The sequence below is a fragment of the Lissotriton vulgaris genome, unplaced genomic scaffold (assembly GCF_964263255.1).
Source record: "Lissotriton vulgaris unplaced genomic scaffold, aLisVul1.2 SCAFFOLD_410, whole genome shotgun sequence".
Taxonomy (NCBI): domain Eukaryota; kingdom Metazoa; phylum Chordata; class Amphibia; order Caudata; family Salamandridae; genus Lissotriton; species Lissotriton vulgaris.
Genome location: NW_028244089.1, coordinates 550,755 through 572,373, shown reverse-complemented (window position 1 = coordinate 572,373; position 21,619 = coordinate 550,755). Strand labels below are relative to the sequence as shown.

The following is a 21,619-nucleotide window of genomic DNA, read 5'->3' as shown; positions in this document are numbered from 1 at the left end:
AACATGACACTTTTCGAAATGCATTTTTGTGCTTTTTGAAACAATTTCGCAAATTAACACAAGGGTCAACTTCGTGTTAATTTGCACTTCCTATTTCAAAATTCGCATTTTTAAAAAAAATGATGCATTGCATTTAAGGAATCGCACAAATGCGATTCCTTAAATGCATTCTCATTTTTAGGAAATGCAAAAAAAACGATTTTTGAAAAAATCTTTCATGCATCCCAAAAACGTATTTAGGAAGCGCAAACGGCCGAATTTACCGATTCGCACCGTTTGCACTTCCTAAATAGGTTGATGCACTTCCTAAATAGGTTGATGCATGTGCCCCTAGATTTGCTATCCAATCTTATACAGGGGAAGTTGGTTTCCTGTGAAAAACTGGAGATTTTTCTCTCTAATCACAAATTTAAAACATTCAGTAGTCCTCTGTATATTTATCTGCCGCGCGTTTCTGTTCCTGGGCCCGAAGTACCAGGAATCTCATCAGGGCAATTGTATTTAAACAGCAATGGAGACTTCTTAGGCTTCTTATTTATCTTTCTCTTCTTTGCATATTTTAAACCAGCAGGTACTTATTCGCAGTAGGTGGAAGTTCTTTATGCTTGTCTTTAGGTCAAAGTTATGTGGTGGCAGTTGAAGCCCTTTTAGCCGGGCGTTCACAACATGCTGTGCACTCGGCGTTTCAAACGTTTGTTGCAGCGTCTCCTTACAGTTACGGGCTTGCTTTTTTTTTAACTTGACTTGCGTGCTCTCATTTTTGAATCTGAATTGCTTTCTACTCCTTCTTCGTTTGGCCAGTTCATCCTCAGTGTTCAAACTAATATGGTGAACACCAAATATCCAAAGAAAGTATCTTGTTTGGGCCTTCACCGTTCTCAAGTCCTTTATATTTATCTGTGCCTGCTTACACTTAGAACATGGACTATTTACTTTTTAAACAAGTATTTGCAAATAATAATGCAACGCCAATAGCTCAAACTTTCAGTAATGCGAGACCTATTGCATTGCAAATGCTTGTTCAGTGATGCTGGTAATGTATAGGAGAGTCCGCAAAGTGTATTAACTGCGTTAATTTAAGCCGTGGGGTATGCATGCAAGTCTTTGTTGCTGGTTCATAACACATTATGCTCACTAAGCTATATTACAAGGAATTGTGATATATGACCTGCATGTAACACCTAGTGAACTGCCAGGAGATCACTGACCCATTGAACCATCTGCATAAATTACAAATCTGTGACCGGCGGGTCACATCCTGTGCTTTGCAGCAGGCACATGAACACTGCTATAGGGCAAAATGATAGTCTCCCTGCAGAATGTGGGGATGGGGCCACCGCACCTGTGTCCTGCAGATATATGCAGTCCTAGACTGGCTGGGGGAGGGGGTATGAGGGGGATCGTGAAGGGCGCCTCACGCACACCAGGGGGTGCAAGGGTCTGATTAACCCTCTGCACTACTGCACGCAGATCTCTGAAGCAGGTGCATTAACCACAAGAGTTATCTTACTGTTATTGTACCGGCAGCTATGTTGGCAGCCCAAAGCTCTCTGCAGCAGGTACGTTCACCCGGCTACGTGTTTTCAGTTTGTTTGTGACCAATTAAACAAACCAGAACAGATAGGCTCCCATTTGTCCTTCTTTTCATTTTTTAAAGAATGAATGTATAAGTTGACAGTCAGACTCTACGTGACTCCAGCTCCTTGTGACTCGAGCCCCGGCCTGTTTTCTCCATCTTGTACCACCCCTGAGTAAACTTGTTCCATTTCCAGCTGTGACGGACAGTATTAAGGCATGAGGTGAAAAGATAAAGCCAGCTAAGAGGTTTCAGTAGTAAGGATTCAGCAAGGGATAACTGTTACCTATCTCCAGTTCACTCGTGTTATCGACCTAAGAAGGATGAAACACTCCATTACCCGGCTGGCATCCAAGCATTTGAAGTGGTTACTCTGATCTTAGCTGCAAACTTGACACACTGATATGCTGTGGTGATGAGGATGACATTGCCCGGTTTTAAGGCAGGTCTTTGTGAGGTCATCTGAAGACGACATAAAATTCCTGCCAGAGTAATAATCCATGTTCAAGGAGCCCAGTCCCATGGGTGTTGCAAAGTCTGATTTAGAGATGCAAAAGGCGTGTTTTAGCCTCACATTTCCCACAGCGCTGTCATTATATCTGGCTCAAATGTCCATCCTTGCTCCCTGGACTTTCCTCGACAATCCCCAGGCTCCTTGTCTGTTAGTGGAGGCGCACTCTTTACACCCGGGCAGCCCTTTTTCAATTGAGCGCCGTATGCACAATGTGTGTCCACCGACCTCCTCGTGTGTCCACCGACCTCCGCTGCGTGGAATACGACTCAAGACAACGCAAATATTTCAAGTTTCTCAGCTGGATCCTTGAGGTCTTGATCCCTTCCTAGGGCCTTCATAGCCTTCCTTCAACTTCTTCTTCTAAGATGCCAACCAGCACCCCTCCTCCCTTTGCCCTCATGTTTAGTCTTGGACCTGAGAGATGATGACATCATTGCCCCATGCGTTGAGCGGGTAGGTCCAGATTGCGTGCGCGTGCCTGATACCGCGGTTTCCATTGGAGATACATCAGGGGTTTCGCCGTGGTCTGGTATCTCAGTAACTAGTAATGGCTCATTTGCACACACTCATTATACCTTTCACCACCTCATGCTAATACATAATTTTCATTTCAGCGAATGACAGAGGAGTCCCTTCCTTATGACATCTCCTAACCTGTTAACACCTCTTCCTCTCACTTTAGCTATTCATTTATTTGAGGTTTTATGGAGCGCTGATCAGACCAGTAAGTCATCAGTACACTTTACATAGAACATGTTGAGACATTAAAAATAGGACTTTTGAAGAAAAAGGTAAAAGTTGATAAATTGAAGCCCCCGAATCATTCAAATATACTTATAATATACAGATGACATAGATTCAAAAGATCTGTGACTTTAGTGGAGAAAAGAGCAGAATAGAGAGTGCAAGAAAAATTGAGGAATTAAGCCTGAAATTGTACAGAGAGCTGTTCAGGAGCTAAGTGACAAATGGGACTTGAACAATGATATGTAAATTAACTCTCTGAGTGAAAGATCCATGACCAACTGGAAGAGAGAGGGGAGGATCTGCCTTGAATTTAGGTAAGCAAACCTCACAAACCTCACAAAAAGAGGGGTGTTTAGAATCCCCTATTGGTGACGTCTCACGCTCCGGTGCTTTGTGATTCTGGTAAGGGAAGTGGGTCGCTTCCTTCTCCCCGAAATTATGAACCTGGAAAAGTTTCCTCAATCGCCTCATAGTAACGGCATAGATGGTCCTAAAACTTTTTGTGACCATCTATGCCGTTACTGTGAGGCGATTGAGGAAACTTTTCCAGGGAGAAGGAAGCGACCCGACTTCCCTTACCAGAATCACAAAGCACCGGAGAGTGAGACGTCACCAATAGGGGATTCTACACACCGACGACGACCAACTCTATGCGAAAATAAACACACCCGAACTCCAAACCACGGAACCAACGTGGCAATTAGGAAACCTAACCATTAAAAGCGAGAGACAATAACTTCTTTCATGAATTTGGAGGTTCCGGGCGTGCGCTACCGGTGTTAACTTTAGTCGCCCTGAAGAAACTCCCTGGTAGGGAGTGAAACGCGTTGGCTGATTTTGTTGTGAATTGCACGGTGACTGCTTTTTAAAGAATGAACAATAACAAATAAAGAACTTTTCTATATATTCAGTGATAATTCTTTTGGACTTCTTTTTGGTTCGCCCCCATAGAAAACTAAACAAGATCTTCAATTTGCGTTTAGTTTAAATGGCACTTAACGTGGATAAGCATATCATGTTAAAGGACTTTATATTGGATATGTAGCCTTACGTCTAGAGCGGTCGATCTTGGACCTCGGGAACCGGGTTCGAGTCTTGACAACACCCACAACATCCTGCGATTCTGGGCAAATCCCTTAATCTCCCCGTGCCTAACAATTTTTTTTTTTTAAATGAATGTGTTCATCTGTAACGTAACTGATGCTTATATAAAGTGCTCTGATACCAGCTGTCTTGAGTCTAGTTTGCGCTATATAAAACTCTTAAAAACAAAACAAAAAATAAAACCTTAACTTGATTGGATATTTCAAAAAGAGATCCTTAGCATCCAATATGTATGAAATTATGTTTCAAGAAAATATGGTAATACAAAATTACTATCAGGACTTTCTCAAGTCTAAATGTATTTCGGAACTAAATGGAGACATAACAAAGGAAGAATGGAATAAGGTGTTGAAAAGTAGCTTTAGAGACATTGAAGATCTGTCTCTGCATGTGGTTTAATGGAATGTCATTCATAGAAAATACCATTCCCTAGCAGCCACTTGCATGCAGCCTTGGGATTTTCTAAAACTCATTCTTTCCTCCTATTGCCTCCTCTAATGTGGAGGGTTGTGGAATCCCCATTGGCATTGTTTCTTGCTGATGCATGTCGGAATCCACCACCAATGTTGCTTTCACGTCTGCTGAACTAGGTGTCAAAGCCCTTCCTCCCCCATACAAGTTGGGGCACTCAATGGGTTCACTTATTCTTCCTGTTGAGGACAGTCGGCAGCAGCAGGGCAGCAGGCGCCATGCGGCCTTCTCCTGATACCGCCACCAGGCCTCCCTGACCATGACTAGTTCTGTTTCTCAGGTCAGATCGGCTCACTTTCAGGCCATAGCCGACTGTGATTCTTTCTGCTTATCTGTCTCTGATTTATGGTGGGAAGAACTAGCCAGCAGCCTTGTCTCATGCCAGATCAGCTGACTTTCAGACCTTAGCCGGCTGTGACTATTTGTGTTACTCTGGCTTTAGTTCATAGCAGGATGAAGGAGCCACTAGGCTTGTCTCACGCTAGATCATAGCTGATCATGAATATTTCTGTGTCTTTGATTCTGGTTTTATTTTGGAATGAATTACCTGCATTCTTATAACTATCAGCCTTGGGTCCGGCTAGTTCAGCTGACTTTCAGACCAGCTACTGCAGTCGTAAACATTACCAGTTGAGGGTCAGTCCTGTATATGCCTTCCAAGTCTAATATGGATTGAGTGCAATAGATTTTGCTTCCTAATCTACTTCTCAGCATCCAAAGATTCTTCATTATACATCATGCCTTGAGGGCCCGCATTGGTTACCGGTTGCCAGAAGATCCACATTCAAGCTGCTTTGTCTCACCCACAAACCAATACATGGAACAGAACATTTTTTCTCAGAAATAAAATGATCAAATACATACAACATAGGAACCTCTGCTCAAGATTGGCACCTTGCCTCAAACCGCCAGCATTCAAGAAAAAACACATTAGTCGTATATCTTTCTCTGTTTAAGCAGCCAAACTATGGAATTCATTACCCCCAAACATAAGAGCCACAGATAAACTATATTAAATTCAGAAGATTACTCAAGACTTGGCTGTTTTCTACATGACACCACACTCAAACGCAAATGTACAGCATATGCCTGTGCATGTAAATATGCATAATTTGATTATATGTATGTATTTAGATATGTGCATTTCTTTGTAAAAAATGTATACTACTTATCGTTTTATAATATATTCTGCTTAACAAATATATATATTGCATATGGAAACAAATATATATATATGCACATGTTTATACGTTATGCTATGCTTAACATGTTTATAGGTCACTGCATAGTTTTCATGTAAGTTATATATGTCACAATATACAAGTATGATCTTAAAAATTGGATGGGAAATGACCAGGACTTTCTCAACACTTTAACAATATCCATATGAGCACACACTATCGTTCATAAACGTAACTTAAGAAGAAACCTATGAATGTACGAAAATGATGGTGAATCACTGGATTTAGGCCCGATGGGTCGAATGAAACTTGGCCTGTCGATGCTCCGTAGTATGGGACGAGAAGAGAGAGCGCGGAGTTTGTCGGTGTTGCCTTTCGTTTGCCAATGTATCATGCAGGTCGCCCTTCGCCATGAGATGCATTGACTGGTCTAAGATGCCTCATAGACACTTTACAGCACTCTGCATCCTCCACCAGACTCAGGCTTTGCGATGGCCTCCACCCACAACTGGGTGGAGGCCTCCAAGCACTGGACACTGCTCAGGAGCTGACCTTGAGCCCTGCAGCTTGGAGACACTTCAGGAAGGAAGGGGGGGCCTGCCTGAAATGGCCGAGGTGAGGATGAGTGAGGAGGCGGCTTCAGACTCAGGACTAAGGGGGTGTAGAGGGGTTTCAGTGAGGCAGCAATGGGCAACGCAAGAAAAAACAAAGAAAACTTGCACCATTGTGACTTTTGGCCACAGTCTTACTCTGAACGAAGGCCTGCTCTGCTGTGCGGGGGGGGGGGGGGATAGGGAGTAGGGGCAAGGAGGGGGTCCTAAGACTTCCAGCTCGCAGCGCCTTGATCATCCTTCCGCTGCCCACGTATCCAGTCTAAATCACGGAAGCTTTCGCCAAATCGATGAACACTTGTCACAAAGAGGCCAGCAGTAAATATTGACTCGCTGCTGCCAGCTTTTACATGTTATTTATCCAGGCAGAGGGATTAGACAGCTCTGCACGCGCCCTGCCAAGCAGGAGGCCTTGATTTGTTCATCGGTGTTTTTTTATTCTAAGCTGTCGGCAGAGGCTTCAGATGGTTGTTTTGTGGCTGAGGGGGGTGTAGCTGGACCTAGGCCCCCTGGTGCTTCTGGATAACTTAGGGGGCAACTTGCCTATTAGAAGGGGTTGCCTATACCTCTGGTAGACCAAGACAGTCAAGACCTGGAACCATGGCCGTGCTGGCCAGTTGGGCAAGTGGCAATCCCCCGGGAGGCAGGAGCCCCAGGAAGCCGGTATTGACACTTGGAGACTGGTTTCGGCTTCCAGGAGTGTTGTTGCACGTTACACGATCCCAGCAGCAACTTGAAAGAGTTGCTCTGATTCTAGCACGCATTAGCACGTCTGCTCATTGGGGCTGAATTTATCATTTTTGCCAGGGCTGTTTTAAATTCCAGTCCGGTTCTGCCTGGAACTTTCCATCACCCACAGCCAGAGATTCCTAACAGGGAGTCTGAGTCGTGACAGTTTTGCTGCCTGGCTCCTGGACGCCCCTTTTCCACATGTGTTGTTGCCTAGCTCACGTAGTCTCTTTTCCACATGTGTTGTTGCCTGGCTCACAAAGTCTCTTTTTCTACATGTGTTGTTGCCTTGCTCATGCAGTCTCTTTTTCTACATGTGTTGTTGCCTGGCTCACGCAGCCTCTTTTCCACATGTGTTGTTGCCTGGCTCACGCAGTCTCTTTTTCTACATGTGTTGTTGCCTAGCTCACGCAGTCTCTTTTTCTACATGTGTTGTTGCCTGGCTCACGCAGTCTCTTTTTCTACATGTGTTGTTGCCTGGCTCACTCAGTCTCTTTTTCTACATGTGTTGTTGCCTGGCTCACACAGTCTCTTTTTCTACATGTGTTGTTGCCTGGCTCACGCAGTCTCTTTTTCTACATGTGTTGTTGCCTAGCTCACGCAGTCTCTTTTTCTACATGTGTTGTTGCCTGGCTCACACAGTCTCTTTTTCTACATGTGTTGTTGCCTAGCTCACGCAGTCTCTTTTTCTACATGTGTTGTTGCCTGGCTCACACAGTCTCTTTTTCTACATGTGTTGTTGACTGGCTCGCACAGTCTCTTTTTCTACATGTGTTGTTGCCTAGCTCACGCAGTCTCTTTCTCTACATGTTTGTTGTTGCCTGGCTCACGTTGTCTCTTTTCCACATGTGTTGTTGCCTAGCTCCTGGAAGCCCCTTTTCCACATGTGTTGTTGCCTGGCTCACACAGTATCTTTTCCACATGTGTTGTTGCCTGGCTCCTGGAAGCCCCTTTTCCACATGTGTTGTTGCCTGGCTCACACAGTATCTTTTCCACATGTGTTGTTGCCTGGCTCATGCAGTCTCTTTTCCACATGTGTTGTTGCCTGGCTCCTGGAAGCCCCTTTTCCACATGTGTTGTTGCCTGGCTCACAAAGTCTCTTTTTCTACATGTGTTGCCTTGCTCATGCAGTCTCTTTTTCGCCATGTGTTGTTGCCTGGCTCACGCAGCCTCTTTTCCACATGTGTTGTTGCCTGGCTCAAGCAGTCTCTTTTCCACATTTCTGAGAGGTGGACTTAGGTATCTGGTCAGGTATATCCAGTGCTACTTCAAGCCCTCTTGAACATGCTCAGGCTTGCATCATTGCCCCCAAGAGGCAGACTTTGTTGTGAGAGGTGGACTTAGGCATCTGGTCAGGTACTTGCAGTGCTCCTTGTAGCCGTCTCAAAACCATTGAAGCTCTTTGTGAAGAGGGCAGCCTCAAGTTTGTATCTCGAGTTCTGTAAAAGTCCGTACAGAGGAGCAAACTAATGGGGAGAGCAGCTTCTGTTCTCCCATCTTTAAAGGGCAGATAGAGGCATCCCTGGTATTGGTCCATCTTGCTGCTTGCCTCCGAGTCTGCATGGCGGATTATGGATAAGGGCAAAACTGCGGCTACTCTTATGCTGGATGTCAGTGCTGCTTTCGATACCGAATCCCATAACATTCAGATCAAGAGACTCTGGGACTCCAGTATTGGCTACAAGGTGTTGCTCTGTCTGACCTTATTTCTAGAGGTGCATTCATCCCCAAATTCAAAAGAGTCAGAACTGGACAAAGCACCTTCAGTTATTTTGCATCATAAATCTGAAATTCTCTTTTGGTTGTAATCCGGCTGGCCCGCTCCTCAATTCTTGTCAGGAAGAAATTGAAGATCTGGCTCTTTGGATCTGCTTAGAACCTCTTCAGCTGTAAGTGCAACCAACCTGTTTCTGTCTCCGAAGTCAGGATGCCAGCGCTGGGATGCTTCGCATGAAGTAGCCATGCGCTCTACAAATCGCATTATTAGTAGTAGTAGTAACCTATGGCTGAAGGTTTGGTAGATCCTTGCATCCCAAATGTTCCAGACGTGTGCAAATGTAAACACTTTTTTATTTGTTGTATGTCCAACATAAGCCTAGTGGTCCTTAATGGCCTTGCAGTAAAACCTGGCCTCCCTCCGGGTTCAAATGTACTTGGATTGCTGGACACTTGTATAAGCCTATGACTGTATACTAAGCTGAATATCACTTCACCATTGGTTTGAGGATCTTTGAGTGATCGCCTGTTGATTCTTCTCTGAGCAAGGGAAGTACCCTACACAAATCTGGACCATCGTTCGCTTGTAGTGGGGCACAAGTCATGAGGGAGAAGGAAATTAAAGGGTGTGAGCATGTGCCCATAAAATCATGTAAAAGGGTTGTGGTTAAGCTAAGCTTTTGGAGTTCTAAGGGAGCTGTGTGTCAGAGTGAACCCCCTAAGACTCTGTAGTGTTATAGGCACCAGTGACAGTCCAACATATGTAGCAGGTTTTGGTCATAGCGGGATTTGGGGACTGAATCAACTTCCCTATTCATCCCCTGCAGTGCTCAGCCAGGACAAGTATCTGTTGGCGCTGAATTAGGCACTTGTCAGGAGTTCCTTTACATGGACATTTTAGTGAGATCGTCACCATGGCAACAACTGCCCCCATTGCCAGGGGAGCCTGCAGATACTTTTAAGATTAGCATATTGCGGGATAGCCCGGGTTGTACTGTTCCCACTGGAGGCATGTCGCGCGCCAGGACACAGATCAGAACACAAGGCATGGACCTTGCTTCACAAGTGCAACAAGAACCGCTAACGTGTGTGCTGAAAGCATAAGTACAAGTAGTTGCTTTCTGTACTTGTTTATTAATGGGGTTGATAATAATCCTATAGGGCCGTCTCTTAGTGCTTTGTTACAGATTAAAGGCCAACATTTCAGAGCAACGGAAGGAGATTGGGAGCAAAAATTCAGATAAACAATAAGAAATGATTGTGGAAGAACTTGGTAATGTCTCTTGTGTTTGACGAGGTGTGTGATCTTTCCAAGCCCCCAACTGGACCTGAGTTGGTCTCAAGAGTAGGCACATACTTGGCACTTTGTAAGAGTAGGCATATACTTGGCACCTTGTAAGAGTAGGCATATACTTGGCACCTTGTAAGAGTAGGCATATACTTTGCAACCTGTAAGAGTAGGCATATACTTGGCACCTTGTAAGAGTAGGCATATACCTGGCAGCTTGTAAGAGTAGGCATATACTTGGCAGCTTGTAAGAGTAGGCATATACTTGGCACCTTGTAAGAGTAGGCATATACTTTGCACCTTGTAAGAGTAGGCATATACTTGGCACCTTGTAAGAGTAGGCATATACCTGGCAGCTTGTAAGAGTAGGCATATACCTAGCAGCTTGTAAGAGTAGGCATATACCTGGCAGCTTGTAAGAGTGGGCATATACCTCGCAGCTTGTAAGAGTGGGCATATACCTGGCAGCTTGTAAGAGTAGGCATATACTTGGCAGCTTGTAAGAGTAGGCATATACCTGGCAGCTTGTAAGAGTAGGCATATACTTGGCACCTTGTAAGAGTAGGCACATACTTGGCACCTTGTAAGAGTAGGCATATACTTGGCACCTTGTAAGAGTAGGCACATACTTGGCACCTTGTAAGAGTAGGCATATACTTGGCAGCTTGTAAGAGTAGGCATATACTTGGCACCTTGTAAGAGTAGGCATATACTTTGCAACCTGTAAGAGTAGGCATATACTTGGCACCTTGTAAGAGTAGGCATATACCTGGCAGCTTGTAAGAGTAGGCATATACTTGGCAGCTTGTAAGAGTAGGCATATACTTGGCACCTTGTAAGAGTAGGCATATACTTTGCACCTTGTAAGAGTAGGCATATAATTGGCACCTTGTAAGAGTAGGCATATACCTGGCAGCTTGTAAGAGTAGGCATATACCTGGCAGCTTGTAAGAGTAGGCATATACCTGGCAGCTTGTAAGAGTGGGCATATACCTCGCAGCTTGTAAGAGTGGGCATATACCTGGCAGCTTGTAAGAGTAGGCATATACTTGGCAGCTTGTAAGAGTAGGCATATACCTGGCAGCTTGTAAGAGTAGGCATATACTTGGCAGCTTGTAAGAGTAGGCATATACTTGGCACCTTGTAAGAGTAGGCATATACTTTGCACCTTGTAAGAGTAGGCATATACTTGGCACCTTGTAAGAGTAGGCATATACCTGGCAGCTTGTAAGAGTAGGCATATACTTGGCAGCTTGTAAGAGTAGGCATATACTTGGCACCTTGTAAGAGTAGGCATATACTTTGCACCTTGTAAGAGTAGGCATATACTTGGCACCTTGTAAGAGTAGGCATATACTTGGCACCTTGTGCAGTTCCATCCTCTGCAAGTCCTACCTTGGCTAAGAACCTTGAAATCTGACACAGGCTGGCCTTTGGGAATTTTGAGGTTGGCAGTAGTCCCTGGTAGGACAGGTATGTGGGTGCCCAGCCCACTGTGTTAAGTCTGTGCCACCTGAGGCCCGCGGGTTTGAACCCAGGCAAGTCTGAGTATTAAAGATGAGTCTGCTGTAGCAGGTGTATGAATGGGCGTGATTCAAGCCTTTATTGAAAGACTTAGATGAACTTATATTATCATATTAGCCTCCTTTGTCAATAAACCAGCCTTCTCTAAACCAGATACCCAGCATGCCTCATGCTGACAGATACCCAGCATGCCTCATGCTGACAGATGCTCAGCATGCCTAATGCCTCATGGCGACAGATACCCAGCACGCCTCATGCTGAAAGATACCCAGCATGCCTCATCCCAACAGATACCCAGCACGCCTCGTACTGACAGATACCCAGCATGCCTTATGCTGAAAGATGCCCAGCATGCCTCATACTGACAGATACCCTGCACACCTCATACTGACAGATACCCAGCATGCCTCATACTGACAGATACCCTGCACACCTCATACTGACAGATACCCAGCATGCCTCATACTGACAGATACCCAGCATGCCTCAGGCTGACAGATACCCAGCATGCCTCAGGCTGACAGATACCCAGGACCATCATGCTGACAGATACCCAGCATGCTTCATGCTGACAGATACCCAGCACCCTCATGCTGACAGATACCCAGCATGCCTCATGCTGACAGATTACCCAGGACGCCTCATACTGACAAATACCCAGCATTCTTCACGCTGACAGATACCCAGCACTCTCATGCTAACAGATACACAGCATGCCTCACGCTGACAATAACCCAGCACCCTCATGCTGACAGATACCCAGCATGCCTCATACTGACAGATACCCTGCACACCTCATACTGACAGATACCCAGCATGCCTCATACTGACAGATACCCAGCATGCCTCAGGCTGACAGATACCCAGGACCATCATGCTGACAGATACCCAGCATGCCTCATGCTGACAGATACCCAGCACCCTCATGCTGACAGATACCCAGCATGCCTCATGCTGACAGATACCCAGGACGCCTCATACTGACAAATACCCAGCATTCTTCACGCTGACAGATACCCAGCACTCTCATGCTAACAGATACACAGCATGCCTCACGCTGACAATAACCCAGCACCCTCATGCTGACAGATAACCAGCATGCCTCATGCTGACGGATACCCAGCACGCCTCATACTGACGATACCCAGCATGCCTCGCGCTGACAGATACACTACGTCTCATGCCGACAGATACCCAGCATGCCTCATACCGACAGATACCCAGCATGCCTCATACCGACAGATACCCAGCACACCTCACGCTGACAGATACCCAGCACCCTCATGTTGACAGATACCCAGCATGCCTCACGCTGACAGATACCCAGCACCCTCATGCTGACAGATACCCAGCATGCTTCACGCTGACAGATAACCAGCACCCTCATGCTGACGGATACCCAGCATGCCTCATGCTGGAAGATACCCGGCATGCCTCGTTCTGACAGATACCCGGCACACCTCATACATACAGATACCCAGAATGCCTCTGGCTGACAGATACCCAGCATGCCTCATGCTGACAGATACCCAGCACTCCTCATACTGACAGATACCCAATATGCCTCACACAGACAGATACTCAGCATGCCTCATGCTGACAGATACACAGCATGCCTCATGCCGACAGATACCCAGCATGCCTCATGCTGACAGATACCCAGCCCCCTCATGCTGACAGATACCCAGCATGCCTCACGCGGACAGATAGCCAGCACCCTCATGCTAACTGATACCCAGCATGCCTTACGCTGACAGATACCCATCACCCTCATGCTGACAGATACCCAGCATGCCTCATGCTAACAGATACCCAGCATGCCTCACGCTGACAGATACCCAGCACCCTCATACTGACAGATACCCAACACGCCTCATACTGACAGATACCTGGCATGCTTCATACCGACAGATACCCAGCATGCCTCATGCTGACAGATACCCAGCACCCTCATGCTGACAGATATCCAGCATGCCTCATGCTAACGGATACCCAGCCCCCCTCATGCTGACAGATACCCAGCATGCCTCATGCTAACAGATACCCAGCATGCCTCACGCTGACAGATACCCAGCACCCTCATACTGACAGATACCTGGCATGCCTCATGCTGACAGATACCCAGCATGCCTCATGCTGACAGATACCCAGCATGCCTCGTGCTGACAGATACCCAGCATGCCTCATGCTGACAGATACCCAGCACGCCTCATGCTGACAGATACACAGCACGCCTCATGCTGACAGATACACAGCATGCCTCATGCTGACAGATACTCAGCATGCCTCATCCCGACAGGTACCCAGCATGCCTCATGCTGACAGATACCCAGCATGCCTCATGTTGATAGATACCCAACATGCCTCATCCTGACAGATACCCAGCATGCCTCGTGCTGGCAGATACCCAACATGCCTCATCCCGACAGATACCCAGCATGCCTCATCCCAACAGATACCCAGCATGCCTCATCCCGACAGATACCCAGCACACCTCATGCTGACAGATACCCAAGATGCCTCATACCAACAGATGCCCAGCATGCCTCATGCCAACAGATACCCAGCATACCTTGTGCGGACAGATACCATGATGCCTCCAGCTGACAGATACCCAGCATGGCTCGCACTGACAGATACCAAGAACGCCTCATGCTGACAGATACCCAGCATGCCTCATCCCAACAGATACACAGCATGCCTCATACTGACAGATACCAAGCACGCCTCATACTGACAGTACCCAGCATGCCTCATACTGACAGTACCCAGCTTGTCCCATACTGACAGATACCCAGCACGCCTCATACTGACAGATAACCGGCATGCCTCATGCAGGCAGATGCTCAGCACGCCTCATGCTGACAGATACCCAGCATGCCTCGTGCTGACGGATACCCAGCATACCTCACGCTGACAGATACACAGCATGCCTCATACTGACAGATACCAAGCACGCCTCATACTGACAGTACCCAGCATGCCTCATACTGACAGTACCCAGCTTGTCTCATACTGACAGATACCCAGCACGCCTCATACTGACAGATAACCGGCATGCCTCATGCAGGCAGATGCTCAGCACGCCTCATGCTGACAGATACCCAGCATGCCTCGTGCTGACGGATACCCAGCATGCCTCACACTGGCAGATACCCAGCAGACCTCGTGCTGACAGATACCCAGCATACCTCATGCTGACAAATACCCAGCATGCCTCATGCTGACAGATACCTGGCATGCCTCGTGCTGACAGATACCCAGCATGCCTTGTGCCAACAGATACCCAGCATACCTCATGCTGACTGATACCCAGCATGCCTCGTGCTGGCAGATACCCAGCACGCCTCATGCTGACAGATACCCAGCACGCCTCATACTGACAGATATCCAGCACGCCTCATACTGATAGATACCCAGCCATGTGCTGGTAGATGTATGTGTGATTCAGAGCATTCTAGAGACTGCGAGAGCGCGAAATGATTTTGTGTTTGAGATAAATGGACTTCCCGAGGCTTCTTCCTGTCCTTGCTGGCAGTGTGCGAGGGACGCTTTCCATTGGGAGACACATTAGCAGAGGCGACTTTAACTGCAAGGGGGGGCTCAGGTGAGTAATTCTCTGGAACCCGCCAGTATTCCTCGTGGAGATGCAGCTTCCTTGCTCCCTCCAGAATGATGAATGAGCCGCCACCCCCCCCAGACCTGGCACTGGCTTGCGGCGCTCACCTGTGGTATAGGCACCGCACTCCTCAGCGGTGACAGGACGGCCTCCCCCTCTTATTACCCCCATGGAAGTATTGCAAGATTCCGCTTTGCATGGCTGCCGGCGTGTGTTGACCACTCATTGGGTAGGGGAGGAGGCGGGATACCTGTAGATGGCCACAGAGGCGCAATGAAGGGGTCTAGCGACTGAAGGCTTCAGAAAGGGGAGTATGATTCACAGGATCCAGTGTGGTCCTGCAGCAGCTGCCTCTTGTATATCTGAGCTGTGATTGGCCTTTGAGGCTGCGGCTGGTGGACCAGGTCCTTGAAGATTGGCCAAAGGGGTATTTCTGGGGGATGGTACCCAAATTTCAAACATATAACATTGCGCTAGCATAACATCGTAGCAAAAATATCGACAACCAAAATATCAAGATGGTAAGAATATATAAGTATGTACAGCTTTGTGACGCTTAACTCCACATCTATGTAGCTGGATGATGTATACACACATATCATCAAGGCACTTAGATGTGGAATTAGGAGTAAATCTTGCTAGTTTGATCGTGGATATTTTTGACTACAATAAGAGCATAGTGTTATATTAAAAATTCAGTGTACTGACATACAACCACAGCTTGCTTGCAAATCCTAAATTGTGACTATGTTCTTGCCAATACACCTGTAATTTGAACGTTTACGTTAATATCTTATCTTTGGTCCCTCTGTACTTCAGTGAGCCCAACAGCATGCGTATATACTCCACTCTATTGCTAGGTGAACGCACAACGCTAAGTACATCTAATGGTTATTATAAGACCAGTTACACACAGATTACAGTGTCTTCTATAAACCCAGTGACACACAGATTACATTGTCTTCTATAAACCCAGTGACACACAGATTACAGTGTCTTCTGTAGGTAAAACCAGTTACACACAGTGTCTTCTGTTAGTGCTTTGTACTTCTTCATGCCTTGATGTAGAGCTGAATCTTAGATCTCTGCTGTTTCAAGTGAAGCTAACGCTCTGAAACAAATCCAGAATCCTAAAGTCCAGGTGATGTTAACCCTCTCTCTTCCTTCCGCAGATGGGATCCACAGTGTGACCGCGCAGTGTGTCTTGAGGGTGATCATCATCACGGAGGACATGTTGGCCAACAGCATCACCGTGCGGCTGGAGAACATGTCCCAGGAGCGCTTCTTGTCCCCGCTGCTCACCAGCTTTCTGGAGGGGGTGGCCACCGTGCTGGCCACCCCCAAGGAGGACGTCTTCATCTTCAACATCCAGAATGACACCGATGTTGGTGGGGCCATCCTCAACGTCAGCTTCTCGGCCCTGGTGCCCACAGGTGTGCGGGGCCAGTTCTTCAGCTCGGAGGACCTCCAGGAGCAGCTCTACATGAAGAGGATGGCGCTGACCTCCGTGTCCATGCTGGAGGTCCTGCCCTTCGACGACAACGTCTGCCTGCGGGAGCCCTGCGAGAACTACATGAAGTGCATCTCGGTGCTCAAATTCGACAGCTCCGCTCCGTTTATCAGCTCGGAGTCCATTCTGTTCAGGCCAATACACCCTATAACGGGCCTGCGCTGCCGCTGCCCTCAGGGATTCACCGGGGACTACTGCGAGACGGAGATCAACCTCTGCTACTCCAACCCCTGCCACAACGGGGGCGTATGTGCCCGGAGGGAAGGGGGCTACACCTGCATCTGCCAGCAGCAATTCTCAGGTAAGAACATGATATTCAGATTCTTTAAGTGTTCCTTCGAGGTATACCAGACTGTATGGCCACATAGAAGGGGGGGCGGGACATCCTGTGATTGGCAGAGTCATGCTTAATGGCTTCTGTAAGAGGAGTGCAATTAGGAGTGCAACAGATGGTATGGATGGAAATGAGTCAGGCTCCCAGCTGCTGTGGCCTGGATGCAAAAATGACATTTGGGGGATTATGACGAGAAATGTCAGTGGATTGATTCAAGATAACGCATTAATTGTGGAGAACCCATCTAATTTAGATGCCAGATATTCAGAACGCAGCAACCTCATGTCACCTCATTGTGCATCACAACAACATTATGCATAGTTATACCGCCACACACTGCATGTCCTTGAGGGTTGCATGAGGAATATTCCTTGAGACGGGATCTTTGTGATTGTGCACTGCTAAAAAGGAGATGTTGGTTTATTTATTCTTTGTGGTCTTGATAGAACATGTTGATAAGTTAACCTCTGACAGATGATCATTGGTTCATCTGTGCCAGATGATGATGTGTTCACCTGTGCCAGGTGTTGATGGGCTCACCTGTGGGAGGTTGTGTCAGATGTTAATGGGTTCACCTGTAGTAGGTTGTGCCAGATGTTGATGGGTTCACCTGTGGTAGGTTTTTCCAGATGTTGATGGGTTCACCTGAAGTAGTTTTTTCCAGATGTTGATGGGTTCACCTATAGAAGGTTTTGCCAGATGTTGATGGGTTCACCTGTGGTAGGCCGTTCCAGATGTTGATGGGTTCACCTGTGGTAGGTCGTTCCAGATGTTGATGGGTTCACCTGTGGTGGGTTTTTCCAGATGTTGATGGGTTCACCCATGGCAGATTATGCGATGTGAAGATGTACTCCATGTGCTGGAGTCTGTGAGCTCTTGTTGTTTGGAACATGGACCGCGGGACAAACAGTGAAGATGGACCCACTCTCGCTTATTACAAGAGACAAACAATGTTTTCCAAACACCATGAGTCCTGTATCCATTGTAGATCCTGGAAGCCGGATCCATGGCAGATTTTCAAGGTAGCCACATAGCATTTACGTACAATGATTGGAAATGAAACCTGAGTTACTTAATGGCTGACCTGAAAAACTGGTATGGACTCAGCCTTCCTCTAAGACCTGGAGGCAGAGGGAATCCAGTCTGTCTGTCCCATCTCTGTCCGTACTATTAGACAGAACTAGCAGGAAGATGCATCGCGTGGAAGTGTTTTAGGCCGGGATTTGCCCTCCCCTCGAGGTGCTTGTACACTCTGATGCTGGCACACATTGATTTTCATAGCACCATGTTCTAGCGTTGGTTTGACAGGCAGTTCCTCTGAGAGACTTGTGAAAGATTCCAGTAGTGCAGAGTATTGGACAGGGCCCAGGAGCACCGCTTCTCAATGGATGTCATGTGTAACAACACTGTGTTCTGCTCCCCCAGGGCTGATGCTTTTCGGTGTGCCTCTTTCAATTATGAAACTATGCTATAAGGACTTTAGTCTGTGCATGCTCCATAAATAGCATCATTTGAGAAGAGGAAAGTGGGAGGCTTTTAAGAAATAACCGGGAGAATGTTTTTCCCCCATTAATTTTCATTGAAGCAGAGGCAATTCAGGCCGGAGACCACCAGAAGAAACCAGTTTTTGGCTTGAAAAATGTTGAGTGTCCCGCCTGAATCGGGTCTATTGGCATGTATGACTGCTCCTTTCTAAAATTGAGACAAGCATTGTAAGTCCTGTTGTGCTCTTGTGGGATTCATGATTTCATTAGGAGGTGCCTTTTCCTGCGCTCTTCCCTCTTTCAGAGTGTCTCTACGTATCACCCACACTTCAATGGATACACAGAATATTTCACCTCCCAGGGGCGCCTCTATGGCCGTTCTGGGCCTCATGTATCTTTTCTGCCACATGACCCTAAACCTCCACCTCTACCTCCCATGCTACCCCTGCAGCTCACATCCCACGCCCCAAACCTCCAGTGGGATTAGCCCCAATTCCTATTCAGGGGTGGCTGAGAAGGTTCCAGCGACCATGCCCTTCACGGCTGATGTTTGTGGGTTTTGGTGATTCGGATTGCGCTGCTCCTGTGAAGATTGAAGTAGCCCAGTGTCCCTGGGAGTGTTTGCCGGGGAGGATGCATCGGGCTAGAGTCAAATCACCCCAGCCTGGGGCAGCCACAGGAACGCCCTGAGGGCTAGGCAGCCGTATCAGCCAATTGCACGGTGCATTGTTTGGAATGTACGTACCACATGTTGACTTACACTGTCAGTGGGTCATTGCACCACTCACCAAAAGCAACGTGGAGTCATTAATTAGTTATGCTGATTTATCTCTTCCTACAACTTGCCTGCTCTACCTCTGGTCCCCTGACCTGAAGCTACCTTGCACCTATGTTGGAGCTCCATTATGTTAACATAACCCTTTAATGTATGAAAGAATGTGAATTAACACAGTTTTTTTTAGTGGTAAGGTGGGGGTGAGGAGAACGCGGGGCTGCCTGCCATCTGGGTTGTGTAGGATGGTCAACTTTCCATTATCACTTCGCTAGTGCCAGCTCTTCCTGCATCCTTTGGGTTGGTACAATGCTCAAAATGTCCCTCATTCTGGTACCACTGATTCTGACTTGCCATGAAAGCACTGATTACCAGAGTGGCTAGCCTAGGGGTAGGGACTAGGGAAAGGAACAGCAGGAAGGCTACCTGAAACACTATGAAGAGGTAGTGAGTCCGCAAAGCGGGTGCGGGGGGTGGTTTACACTTCCCTCAGTACTGCCACCTTCACACCTAAATAACTGGATCTTCTTAAAAGCTGCTGAGAAAAGCTTAGGTTGGGTCTGATCAATTCAAGTCCTGAAAAAAGCAGAAAAAAGTTCCAACATTGGAATACCACAATCCGGGGTTATCCCACCACATGACTTATACATTAACCATACTACAACACTAGCATACCAGAATGTGTTGAAAAGAAGTGCCCGGTCAGGTTTCTTGCCGGAGTCGCCTTGATCCGCAGTGGTGAGCTTCACCCTGTGTATGGGGACAGAAGACACCCCTGAATAAAACAGGACTTTAGTACCATTGAGTCTAGCGCTGCTACAACCGTATGTTGATAAGGAGGGCCAGGTTCAAAAGAGCCTATGTCTCCACACCTCCAAGTCCTGCACCTCGATGCATAGGTGCACAACACTCAACAGATGGTAGGGCTCATAAATACACAGCCAGAGCTCATATACAACCAGACAGCCCACAAAAGTGGATTGATGCTCCTCAATAGAGAATAGGAAGAGGACTCTGAAGTAGCTATGAAGAAGAAACACCGTACAGTGAGCTCAGAAAGAGGCTGAGTAGAAACAAGCATCAGCTTCATACACATTCGTAACCAAGTGTGGTCTCAGCATAAACTAGGTGCTTCTACCCTAGGATGCCTGACTCTCTCCACCACTTTGGAGCCTTCAGAAATGAGTCTAGGGCGCTCATTGATGAAATATGGAGACTCTGAGGCCCCTCATTACATTCTGCTGGGGAGGGGGTCATTTTGCTTTACGCCACTGCCTACTCCAATGCCGCATGGGGAGCATGCACCCACGAATCCAGTCATAATCAGCCAGGTGTCTCTCAACATAAGTTCAAAACAGAGGCTTACCTCCCAAACCACCAGGTTGCCTTCCGGCACGCGGGAAGAACCATGGGCACACAACACGACAACCGTAAAAGGAGTGTGGCCTCCTGGACAGGGCCTGGCTCGGACCAAACAAAGGGTGTAGATAGAGGGCCTGAAGTGAAACTCATCTCTGGGGAGTTTAGAAAATGGTACGTCAGGAGATGGGTGGAACAATTTAAATGAACAAACAAACAGTAGGGGCAGAGAAGATAACTAGAAGAATAACCACGTCCTGCCGCCCCATTTTAAACACTGGTGATTTAAGGTACACTTGGGATTTTGTAAAGCAAAACCTCAAATTCTGATAGCCGTAAAGCTACCAGTCTGTGCCGTGGTAGTCCTGTAGCAAACAGTGCAATGTGCTTAGACATCCGAGATGCTGCATGGAGCATTATATAAGCACGGTTAATATTCAGCTACTTTACGATCTAGGACAGCCCGCCCTGTTGTAGGCAGATGCAATCACTAGAATGAATTACATAAGACTTTCAGCTAAATACTTGTCATTTGCAAGGGATAAACAAGTACAAAATACTATTTAACATGTCCGTGCCTCTTACTGGCCCATGGGATCTCTTTGCTTGATAAAACCTGTAAGCCCAAACAGGACAGTTTCTGAACTCATTGTCTTCTGCACCTTCTTGACTGAACACCTGCCTTCCCCCATTTCCACCTGTTGTACCTGAACTACCCTTTGCCTGAAGGGATCTCTAGTTGGTTGTCCCATACATGTGCATTCCACATTCTGAACCCGGTGTCCCTTACTTTGCAGCCTTCCTGACTACAGAGCTTGGCATCTCATAGTGTGGATCCTTCCATACTCCTGAGGTTGGTGTCCCTAACTATGCTGCTTTCTAGACTCTGAATCGTGGTGTTCCTAAGCATGGAGCTTTCGACACTCCCGAGCTTGGTGTCCCACTGCATGGAGAATTCCACACTCCTGAGCTTGGTGTTCCTTACCACAGAGTCACCCGCTTTCCCAAGCGTGGTGTCAGTTACCATGGAGCCTTCCACACTCCAGAGCTTGGTGTCTCATAGCATGGAGCCTTCCACGC

General features: G+C 47.1%; 1 protein-coding gene across 1 annotated transcript in view; it reads left to right on the top strand.

The window, feature by feature from the left end:
- Window positions 1-21,619, top strand: part of CELSR3 (cadherin EGF LAG seven-pass G-type receptor 3) — a 690,139-nt gene that overhangs the window by 216,789 nt on the left and 451,731 nt on the right. The window contains exon 2 of the mRNA XM_086948740.1: window positions 16,253-16,891. Coding sequence (XP_086804866.1) covers window positions 16,253-16,891 — 639 coding nt within the window. The remainder of the gene's footprint in view (window positions 1-16,252; window positions 16,892-21,619) is intronic.